General features: G+C 32.6%; 1 protein-coding gene across 1 annotated transcript in view; it reads left to right on the plus strand.

Moving 5' to 3' along the window:
- LOC134684634 (uncharacterized) overlaps window positions 1-12,992 on the plus strand; it is a 55,405-nt gene that overhangs the window by 5,457 nt on the left and 36,956 nt on the right. Inside the window, exons 5-10 of the mRNA XM_063543936.1 lie at window positions 1,359-1,630; window positions 4,044-4,205; window positions 7,469-7,817; window positions 8,453-8,747; window positions 10,741-10,867; window positions 12,105-12,329. Of these exons, the coding sequence (XP_063400006.1) occupies window positions 1,359-1,630; window positions 4,044-4,205; window positions 7,469-7,817; window positions 8,453-8,747; window positions 10,741-10,867; window positions 12,105-12,329 (1,430 nt within the window). The remainder of the gene's footprint in view (window positions 1-1,358; window positions 1,631-4,043; window positions 4,206-7,468; window positions 7,818-8,452; window positions 8,748-10,740; window positions 10,868-12,104; window positions 12,330-12,992) is intronic.

Below are 12,992 nucleotides of genomic sequence, written 5' to 3' on the forward strand. Positions count from 1 at the left end.
TTCAAGATTTGGTGCGTCCGAAGCGCTTCCTTTTGATAAACCCGCATGATGGACGCAAGTCAAGTACAAAAGAAATACACAGTACAAAATATAATTGAGGATCTATATGACATAAAAAGACATCATCAGAGTGTACTATCTAATTAATTTGGATATGTATGTGTTACGAGACCGTTTCTGCTTGGATGACTTTTTCATACATTGTCCGATACATTGGATAACAATCACTTTTCGTACTAACCTAAACTAAATATTAATTTACCAATCTGTATAGGGCTCAATTTACCTTAAGTTACACCCTACAGGATCTCCTCCGGAAGAAAGATAAGAAGATACCAATATCCTTCAATTTTACGTTCCGCTTTAAAGATGATGTTCTCTCACTAAGTAATTCAAAATTTTGTGGCTATGTTGAACGAATCTATCCCATCGAACTGGATGTAAAGTATACTACAGATACAGTTGAATGTGCCTCGTATCTTGACTAATATCTAGAAATTGACAATGAGGGTCGGTTGAAAACAAAACTTTACGACAAAAGAGATGACAGCTTCCCAATTGTGAACTTTCCATTTCTATGTAGCTACATTCCAGCAGCGCAAGCATATGGAGTATATGTCTCCCAATTGATACGATATTCCAGGGCTTGTATTTGTTATTGTGAATTCCTTGATATGGAAGCTATCAAACTAAAATTTCCCAAACGATGAAGTTGAAATCATCCCTTCGTAAATTTTATGGACGCCATCACGACTTGGTTGTCAGATACGGAATAACCATTCCTTATGTCGTCACTACATTACTATTCCCTTTTCATGAATGTGATCTACCGAATTAAATATTTTACCAGATTTGTAATACAATAAGCAACATGACGGGTGTCATATGTGGAATAGGATCTGCTTACCCTTCCGGAACACCTGCTCTGTCTTTAGGTTTCTATGTTGTGTCTTTTGTACTATTATGTGTCTGTTTGTCATTTCACTTTTAGCCATGGCGCTTTGTGAGTTTATTTTTGATCTATGAGATTGACTGTCCCTCTTGTATTTTTCCTCCCTCTTTTTCTAAATAATAAGACCACAACGCATATTAAACTATGTGATCATTTTAAAAGCGTATTGCAGTTATTGTATGTACAGTTAGATACTTCTCTGCGAAATGATTAAAAATTACTTCTGTACAGTTTTTAAACGATCGAATACAGTTCAGACATTAGTGTAATGTAAGTTTGCAAAGTTCTTCGTTTAGAAAGTCGAATGTTGCGTTATTAATACATGTAAAATGTACTGTGTGATCGATTCAGATTTTTGTAACATTTACAGATAGGGTAACAATAAATTTACATTTTACCATTTCAGTAATTCGGGATTCAACTATTTCATATGCTACTGCTAAATTGAATAGTTCAAATCCAAGTGACGATCCCGTTGAAACTCCCATTGATCCGAATGACCCAATACCACGTGAGACAAAATGGACAAATCATATTATGATAAACAGAGCGTATTTAGAGGTTACTGCTGTGTTCAAGGTTAATGATACGCCACCTGCACCTGATCAAACAGGAAGAAATCATTTTATCACAGAATTTAAATACGGAGTTCTCGCTGGAACGATGAAGCTCACACTAGTCAGAGGTAGATAAGGACTAAGGCGAACACACTGCTGAATTTAAGTTACATACACCAATTACCGTTAGTCGTTGTAAACTGAACAAAAGATAATCTTCCCATTCTTAAAATATTGAGCCACACAGTTCAAAACTATATTTGCTCATTTGTTTGTACAATTTAATCACATTCTCTGTTAATTCGATTCTTCAATTAACTGTTGGTAAATTGTAGAACAATTTTTAAACTACTTTGGAGGTATTTTTGTTAGAAATTAGGATAGACAGAGAGAAACTCCAAATGACAAAAATGTTCAGCAAAGTAAGACATATATTAAAATCAACGTGTCAAAATTCTCCGTTAATTTCTTGCAGAACTAATATGCGATGAAAGACGATTTTTTTTCAAGTTCAATTTGTATACAGAAACTTAATTACGTAGACAGAAACTGCAGAACTGTGCAGCTGAGTTCGAATTAAAGAAATTGTTCATTAGGTATTGCCCCCAAATCAACATTTTCTACTTATCTCATTAATTCGAAATAGAAAAAAAATGATGGAGTCAACTATAAACAGCAAAAATAAACATTGATTGAAATCTTCACTCTTTCCAAGCAAGCGGTTGGTCAAATTTATAGCATGAAACTAATAGATACAGATGCATTTGTTCAATACTTTTTAAAATAATTCATATAGTAAAAAATTCTGCAAAGCATTTGTATTGAGATGCAAAAAAGGAAAGGTGATATATATTTTATATCTTATCGGTTGTGCATTGAAAGCGAATATTGTATATTTTTTTTATATATATTAAGGTCTATAGATATTTTACTGGATTTTTAATCCTCTTTTCTAGATACCAACCACACTATTTCACCTATTGTAAAATTATGCCATGTAGAGAAACAATTGCCTACAAATGACATATATCAATGCAAAGAACCAATGGTATATCTAAACGCTTGGCATAAATTCTTGCCGTTTCAACATGATGACCGGTAACTACTACTGTTTATATTTCTTTGAAAGACATTAACTGTTAAAGTATTTTTGTCAAGAAATATAGAAACACATGCTTTTTAATGAGTGGTTAATCAAAACATGAATAATAAAAAAAATAAGATTTTGAAGTATTTACATGATGAAAGAAATTGGTAATAGCCTATGTACTGCGTTTGCATTATTTACTACGAGGTTCCTTACTTTTTTCAACGTTTGTAGGTCTTTTTTTTTTAAAGTTCTGAACTAACACATAGAATATAGAATATACAAATGTATGTATAGTTTGGAAAGTATTAGAATTGTATCAAAAAAATCAAGTAAAATGAACAAAATAGAAATAGGCATTTTAAAACCAAATTAAAAATTAAGAAGAAATTACTGAGCAAAATGTTCTATATAAGATAATGATATAAAATCTTCACCACTTTTTGGATATTGCAACTCGTATCGATCAAAAGCTTATACAGTATTCCTTTGAAGTTTTTTAAGTGTTTTTTTTTGTGCTTTTATAATACCTTGGAAGAACTCTTTATTCTTGCCAATTGTCTATACAAATTACGAAAATAAGCAGATGTGACGATAACATGGAAGATATTGTGATCCTTTTTAAAAAAAAATAATGACCACTTTGCAAATGTGGTGAGGCATCTGTGAATTTTTATTTCTGTTCTTTGAATCATACATTTTAAAGTTAAAACATTAACAAAAGAGACTTCTTTTTGATCAGATTAACTTTTAAACATGTTTACTCAGTTCTATTGTAATAATGTCGAACAGTCTAATTAAGTAGTATTAGAGAATGATTGGACGGTCGTTGTCATTAATTGTAGGGTAATATATTCGTTTGACATAACAAATGGCGGCCATTTGAAATACATTGATAGAGACGCGCATCCTACTGATCCTGAAAAGGCTCCGAGGAAGCGTGTAGATTTAATAGGTAGAACTGTTTCACGTCAGTTTGTGTTTCACTGGGACTTGGACGAACCTGCCCAGCAATGTGTTGAAACTCACGGAATAAAATGCACTGTACCGCCAGTTCTTGCTCCAGATGTAACAACGAACGTAAGTGATGAATTGTTTGTAATTGTACAAAAGTGAATGTATGAATAGTAATGTAGTATAAGTCAGTATGATTGAGGGGCATATTTGTTTTGTCGTTCGTGCACTTGTCTGAATTATAAACTTATAAGTTTATTTATATACAAATGTCATTGTTAAATGTTTAACAACATTACTTCTCTTCCTTTTTTTTTAATTAGCATTCATATGAACCCAATTTAGCAATTGTATGTACTCTTGAGGTTTATTTACTTCTTTCCTACGTGACTTTTACAACCTATCAACCCGGCACATCTGAAAAACAAATAAGAAAAAGGTAAGTTATTCATTTAAAATTATGTTGACAATAAAAAGTCTTTCTATATTGAAGTCAACAATTCAACTACAATGGAACAACTGGATTGATGACTTAGCTGGTATAGGGAGTTACTACTATGAAGTTTTTGAACTTGGTAATGATGGAACGTCATTGTCAGAAGATCAAGGAACGAAGATTACAGAAGCAAAAAATTTATCACGTACAGATTTATCGGTAAGTTGTGTCGATTTATAAGCATGCCTATACGAATATGAGTAGGGTTTTTAGATAAGGGTTTTAGATACCTGTATATATTAAAGGTTAAGTATACTCTTACCTTGTCATTGATAATGATTTGTTTGATATTTGTAAAAGTAAAACGGTAAATATCGAAAGTCTTAAATGATTGTTTAAGTCAATATCACTTCATAACGAAATCAGTACTATTATTGTTTTTAGAGATAAAAGGGATTAATGCTATCATGTTTTAAAGTGTATTCGTATACACTTCTTTTGATAAACATTTTTTGCGTACATTGGGTAGTTAAGTAGGATACAAAGATTTCCTTCATTGACCGTTTGTCATTACGTGATTGAAACAATTGATTTCTTTAAACCTTTTTTAATACCACCCACTAAGTCAAAATGTGGTGTGGTATATTAACAATGTTGTGTTTGAACGTACTTTCGTCCCTTTATTCGTTTTCCGCCCGTCAGCTTATGTCATATGTTTAGTGATTCGGTAATTTTATGGACAAAAAACAAACAAAATCGGGGTAACAAACTAAAACTGAGGGAAACGCAATAAATATAAGAGGAGAACAACGACACAACATTAAAATGTAACACACACAGAAACTGACTAAGCATTAGACAAAATCCTATGATAATAACAAATATAACATCAAAACCAAATACATGAATTTGGAATAAATAAGTACCGTGACACGTATTATAGTAATGTGAATTCACACTCGAAGATAAGAGAAAACAAACGGAAACACAACGTTAACATGTAACACACACAGAAACGAACTATAATATAACAATGTCTCATATTCCTGACTTGGTACAGGTACAGGTGGGTTGAACCTGATTTTTTGGAATGCCAAACCTTCCTCTTTAATGGCCATGTGAAATATAACTTTAAAATGACAACACAACATTACAAGACTACAATATAAATAAATAGGAGAACACAATTGACAAAGAAACACACGAATAATAGCTAACAAAAGGCAACAAGTTTAAAATTCCAATACGCCAGAAGTGCAATTTGTCCACACAAGACTAACCAGTGACGCCCAGAAACAAAAGTTTGAAAGCCGAAAGAAGTACAAAGTTGAACAGCATCGAGGACCAATAGTTCAAAAAAGTTGTGCCGAAAACGGCCAGGATTTTCTGTTAGGTACCAGAACATACCTATTATTTAGAATAATTTATACTTTTGTAAACAGTAAATTTTATGAAACATTCTAAAATAAAATCGAGTAGTCATATGTTTAGTGATTCGGTAATTTTATGCTTGAATAGATGTATTTAAATGATCTAACAAATAATAATAATTATCTCACCCTATATAGTAAAAATATAATTGATACCTTTCCTACGTTTAACTGAATCTTGTTATACTTTTTGTGCATTGTTAAAGGGTTCTCTAATGTTCTGATAAAAATATAAAAACTGGCATGTATCGACCAATAAAAGAAAGGTATTTGTAGTTTCACACGGTAGAATAGTTCGTTTTACACTTTCTGTGTTATTGCTAAAATAAAATCAAATAACAAAACAACCGAACTCCGAGGTAAAATGAAAACGGAGAGTCCGTAATCAAATAGCAAAATGTAAAGCTGAAACACATTAAACAATTGGAAAATTAACTGTAATATTCCTGACTTGGTACAGACATTTTCTTACGTAAAAAAATGATTGATTAAACATGGTTTTATAGATAAACCTCTCACTGCATGCTTTCGCATTAAACTCCTTATATTGACAACGAGGTGTGAACGAAACTTAAAGACATAATGCGAATGCTTGTATAAATAATTTAATTCTAGTAGTCTTGTCCTTTTTTGTCTTCATAGAAAAAAATCTCTCTTAACAATTTTTATTGCATCTCCTTAATTTCGTGCCGTTTTTTTTTTATTTTTACTGTGTTCAGCCCTATGTAAAGCGACTAAACTTAGTTATGTCTCTATAGTTCATTGTTGAGGAAACCGAAATCAAGAAAGACAACAACCGACAACGGCAATATAACTGACAATCTTTGTTAATTAGAATCAAAGTCGAACATACTTTACTAAGAACGAGGCTCAAAGTCACAACCTATCACGTTATATGTTATATGAAGGATACAGAACAACTTGTACACAGAGCAAATATTAATTTGAAAGGAAACAACCTTGCAAAACATAGAACAGCAGTCGTATCATTACTATTGTGATAATTGTTATTATTGATATTTCTATTAACTTGCGAGAAAAAAGTCCAGTTTTAACACTTAAACGTGTCCATTTTGAGTATGCACCTACTGAGTTCGTTATGCATGATACTTATGTCATTCTCTATGAAAACGTCCATGATAAGTCTGTTAAAATTATCAATAGTTCAGTATTCAATATCGAGTGTAACCACGACGTGATTGGATGCAGGCCTCAACTCTGCGTCTCATCCCTACAGTAAGTCGTCGGATTTTCTGCTGTGGTATTTGCCGCCATTCTCGATGCAACGCTGCTTCCAACTGACGTACATTTTGTACAGTTGTTTCGGTTGTATGTACCCGACGGCCTAACGTGTCACAAATATACTCTATCGGATTTAATCCGGGCGAATTGCTGGCCATGGAAGAGCAGTTACTGCTTCGCCTTGTAGAAATGCGATAACCGCCCTTGATCGATGCGGCCTAGCGTTGTTATCCATACTCACAGGTCTTGCACCCAATGGGTGGCTATCAACATGAGGTACAACTACTGCCCGAAGAACGTCTCTAATGTATTGATCGCCATTAATGTTTCTTCGTATAATGACCAAGTACATTTTGCAGTCATGAGAGATGTTTCCCCATATCATCATAGAGCCTGAATAAAATTTTCAAATCGCCGAACTTAATTACTCAAATTTGAAGTGCGGGGAAACTGCATTATGTTGTTTGCATGGTAGCATGGTGCTCTTCAACTTCGTTCCTTATTTGGCCTTATTAATTTTTTTGGATTCCAGCGTCATTGATGAGTCTTTTGTAGACGAAACGCGCTTCCTGGCGTACACTAAATTTAGTCCAGGTTTCTATGAAGAGTTAATTTACGTGCATGATACGTTGATATCTTAATAACCGGTCAAACCTGTATGATCCCATCTCTTTAAAGGAACATTGTTTTTGTTAAAACCAATATTTATATTCAAATTAACATTTTGGTAAAAAAAAATATCATGCAATATATCGGGCGGTGCTTAACTTTTTTCTTTGTGTATAGAATACAATATAACATTAATTTTAGAGTGAGTTTTCAGTTACAAAAATAGGAATGTACTCTGTAATATTCACGGCTATCGACAGAGCTGGAAATGAAAAATCAGCAAGAACGTTTTTCCTTTACGATGACAACTCCCACGTTGAAGTTGAGGATGGTAAAACTATAAGAGTGCAGCAGTCAACGAAAGATACAAAGTATGTATGGGTGGATGTTGATGATCCTATACTGATAGTGAACTGGCCTGGAAGATTTACAAATGAGATGCATTATAAACAGTTGTGGTTAGAATCAGTAAAACCAAGGAAGCATGTTGACCCTGAGTATGACGATCATTATGGTAAACGTAAAACAACAACTGTTCCTCATCGTCAAGGTATGTTCTTGCACATCTGTACCATATTGATTTAGAGATGTAAATATAGCAATAAACGGGACCAGATTGGTCGAGAAAAAGGAAAAAATACACTAAAGGGTGAGTCAAACTCATAGATCGAAGGGTAGGTGGTTTTTGTTTTACTGCAAACATCACTTGTTATGAAATAATTAATGAAGTATGATGCTTTTTATATCACAACGAATACACAAGAAATACCCAAAACTAAAATATAAATACAGTGCTAACTCATGATAGACGACAAGATGTACACCATTTATAATAGGATATAATATATATAAGAACAAAAAATTAAATGTTTATTATAGTGTCCCATATATTTATATCTTTTACTTGCATATTTTTATAAAGTAGAAAAGAAGTAATCATAGATATTTTCAATATTTGCATTTTTGCATGAACTATGAAGGAATAAATTCGCAAATTTAAAAACACCTATTCTAAATTGATAAAGTAAAAGTTTAGCATTCTTTTACATCACTATTGCTAATCTGGAATGTTTTTGTTATATTTAACAATCGAAAAACCGCACACATTTTTTTCTAATTTACAGCTTTTTTCTTGACATTCAATCAAACATGAAGATTAGAATTATTACTTGTTTTTTTTTGCAGGTATTGTTAGATATGAAACTCAATTTATAGTTCTTTCCCCTTCAATCACACAGAAAGTTAGTTTTGTCAGTACTAGTAATGTCATGGAGGAGGCTACATCACTATCAGTATCATGGAATGATGGTGACAAGTTAGACATCACCGTTCGAGCTTTTGATATCTTTGATGTATACATCGATGACATGGTAACAGTATACAAGGACATAAGCCCACCTGAAATAGAAAACCTTTGGTTGTCCAATGGAGACCGAGTAAATGTTTCCGTCCATAGTTTTGAAGATTTTGCAAAAATGACGTAGGTTCACATTTATAGTCTATGCAACAACTCAAATGACAGAAATTTTAAACATCTTTTTTTTTAAATCATATTCCTTAATACGCTGAAAATTTAAATAGTTGCATTTTAAAAATATAAATGGACAGAAGTTACTGATTTGTAAATGTAACAATCATTCGAGTCATATTATATATGCACACAGTCATGAAAGTATTAAGTCATTTAAATGGAAAGAAGTACGTTAACATATGATATCTTGAAAGTATAAATATTTCTGAGCATGCATGCACTAACAACAACACAGAAATCAAAGATCACAGTTGAGTACAATTTTCTAAAATTTTATCAGACTGCTCAAAGACGACTTCTTCACATGATTTCTATGGGGACGAGATCATTATGTAAATAAACTAATAATATATACTAAAATCAAAATTGTATACGCCTGACTATGTTTGGTCTACTAAATATCAGCAAAATATCAGCATCATCTAACCGAAAAAGTAGACCAAATAGAGTACGAAGTTAAGAAGCAGTGAAAGGATTTGCCAAACATCGCTTTTTGAATGCTCTTGTGTTTAAAAAAAATAGACCACATATATAATTTTGGATCCTCAATGCTCTTCAACTTTGTACTTGTTTGGGTTTATAAATACTTTTGATTTGAGCGTCACTGATGAGTCTTATGTAGACGAAACGCGCGTCTGGCGTACTAAATCATAATCCTGGTACCTTTGATAACTATTTACACCACTGGGTCGATGCCACTGCTGGTGGACGTTTCGTCCACGAGGGTATCACCAGCCCAGTAGTCAACACTTCAGTGTTGACATGAATATCAATAATGTGGTCATTTTTATAAATTTCCTGTATACAAAACTCTGAACCTTTTGAAAAACTAAGGATTTTCTTATCCCAGGCATAGATTACCTTAGCCGTATTTGGCACAACTTTTTGGAATTTTGGATCCTCAATGCTCTTCAACTTTGTACTTGTTTGGGTTTATAAATATTTTTGATTTGAACGTCACTGATGAGTCTTATGTAGACGAAACGCGCGTCTGGCGTACTAAATTATAATCCTGGTACCTTTGATAACTATTATCATACCATATTTAATAACAATGTTCCGTAATATTTGTTGATTTGTTGACTTCAATAAATGTTTTGAATATATGAAGGACGCTTCCAGGTGCGGGAATTTCTCGCTACACTGAACACCTGTTGGTGACCTTCTGCTGTTGTTTTTTCTATTGTCGGGTTGTTGTCTCTTTGACACATTCACTATTTCCATTTCCAATTTTATATGTCATATAAAATAGAACGGTATCTTTATCAAACTCAAAATTTAGGATAAAAAAATCTCCGTGCAAGTGATCAAAACGTATTGCTTGTCTAGATAACATTCAAAATGCATATGTAAATGCGATGCCTGGTGATATATCTAGATTTAATTATCTCAGCCATTTCTAAGTAGCAACATTCCAGCAGCACTTGCCTACGGTGTATATTTCTCCCAATTGATACGATATTCCCGTGCTTGCATTTCCTATCATGATGTTCGTGACAGAGGGTTGTTGCTCACAAGGAAGCTATTAAACCAAGAGTTCCAAAGGTTGAAGTTGAAATTATCACTTATATTTTACGGAGGCCATTACGAGTTGGTTGACCGTTATCGAAAAACCGTTTCACAAATGATATCGTTACGTCGTTACTACAGTTCCCTGGTACCTTTGATAACTATATACACTTTGGAAATCAATGTAGTCAATGTCAAGTTTAATGTTTATTCTACATATTCAATATCAAATTCAACCAGTATTCAAGCAATATAAACTAAAGGCAAAACTGAACGTACCCATATTAATATATACTAACATAGTATGTCCAAAGCATTCAAAACTGAGTTTTTTCTATATCTCAAGTAACACTTAATTTCAACATTTATTCAACAGAATGAACAACCGCTACATTATATTAAAAATGACTGACAAAAGTTTTCTCTTTTTAAGGATCGAATGGAATGCGTTTGACTATCACAGTGGAATAGACAATCTAGAATGGAGATTATATGACAATTACACTAAAACTGATATTGTCCATGGTCACGCAAGCTTACATTCACAAGGAAATTCAGAAGTAAGGAGATTATTTTATTTTATATGACGTTTATACAAAAGATAGGTTTATTTTGCTACTGATAAGTCTGTTGAAACAGTTTGAACTGTTTGTGTTATATTCGTGGAGTATATAACGTATAAAAAAAGGCAAAATTACAAAATACTGAACTCCAAGGAAAATTCAAGTCCCTACTCAAAAGGCAAAATCGAAATAAGCTATGGTTTGGGGTCAATCTAAAAAGTAACTCAAGTACGTGTATGTATAAGTGAATATATGAATAGGTACATAACATTAAAGTAGGTCGTAATTTTATAAACTAACCCGGTCATTCGTGAAGAGGTATGTCATCTTGTGTCCATTATCTGTTGTCTTCATTCGTCGCCCGTTAAATTTCACAAAGATCTTCGAAAACTACTGGGCAAAATCTAACTAAACTAACGACCCCGCCTCCTTACAAACACGACTGACAAGGCTAAGATAAAACATAGAGGTAGAATGCAAGTATATTGTTACGGTCTTGTGAACTGTAATAGATAAAGAAAGAGAGGTCCCTTACGCGACATTACGCGACACATTTTACCAAATGTTATGAGTGTTTGCCGAATAACTGGAAACTATATTAAATAAATAAATTAAGCAAAAACATTTAGCAAGACAATATTTAAAAAAAACAAATCTGTATGACCCAAATGAATGTTTGACTCTTCATTGAATTTGATAAACTTTATTGACTCTTTCGCCCATTTTTGAGTATGCATCTGTTGCCATTTGTCTTCATAAATATTATAGATAGGAAACTTAAACTTCCAAAAATTATCAGCAAGACAAGATCTACATATAAGCCAGCATAGGGGGTTTCTTTAGACGATTCATATTGGAGTTATTCTGTTCCAAGGATTATTTAATCATTCCATTTACTGGGAGAAAAATTGATGAACAGAAACTTCAAAATGAAAAATGTTCAAAGGATCATATCTAGAAATACGTTAACTTGACTGAAGTTTTAAGCTTTTAATAGACCCCCCCCCTCCCTAATGGCAATAATTTTGACTTAACAGTGGCCATTGTTGCAGATGAAGGTGAGTCACGTAGATCATCTTGTTAATTTTGAAATCAATATCGACTGAAAAATTATCATCAAATCGACCTTTCTGCAGTTTGAAACATAAACCTCTATGGTTATTAAACGGGAATTGATGAAAACCATATACGCCAATATGTTTATTGGTGTAAAATTATTTAAATGTTTTTGTAGAATATAACAGACTGTCAATACAAATATGGCGATGCACCAAGAGGACCATCATGTTACTGCACATCGTTTCATGGATGCTTTCATAAACATTTCTACGTCAAACCTAAGATAAATAAACTATCTGGTCTGGTTACTGGGAAAGACAAAGGTGTTCATGATTCAGATTATTACATCGAAATTACTGTTGTTAACAAGGCATTGCTTAAAACTACTGTCGTGAAGAAGGTACTACTTGTGAAAAATAAGGCAAATTACTACAGTCAATATATTTAAGATATGTATGCATGTTTACGTTTTTACATTTTATAAAATAACAAAGAACCCGAAAACATGCTGTTTTTAATGATCTAAAAAAAAAGGGTAATAAAAAGTTGTCCTATGAAGAAAGAGCCGTATACGGAAAGCCAGGTTGGAAGAGACACTTCAGATTTTTTAATTTGTAAATGGCCTTTTTAAAGGAGTGGAGCTATTTTCAATGAACTTCTTGTTATGCAGTTGTAATGCAGTACATTATGCCATTCACGTAGTACAGCATATATTGACAGCATAAGCGTATTCTTTAAATGCATTTCTGGATATTTGGTTATCTGTTATTGTATTTCATGTATCCGTCTCGACAAAACAAAATCCATTCTCCTTTTAATTTATACTTACAATATGCTCTAACATTCGAGTTATCTTCATTAAGAAATAATAAAAAAAAAAGTTTCATTTTGTTGAAAAAAAATATAGGTTTCATCTACAAACTCTGTTGTGATATTATATTTCATGCATTCTTAGATAAAAAATATATCCTTCAACAAGCAAACTGTTAAAACATAACGATTTCATTTGTCGTTATTTGATGATTAATCTATCATATTTATTAGCACTTTAATATGATAATTC

This window comes from Mytilus trossulus, chromosome 9 (assembly GCF_036588685.1).
Source record: "Mytilus trossulus isolate FHL-02 chromosome 9, PNRI_Mtr1.1.1.hap1, whole genome shotgun sequence".
Lineage (NCBI taxonomy): Eukaryota > Metazoa > Mollusca > Bivalvia > Mytilida > Mytilidae > Mytilus > Mytilus trossulus.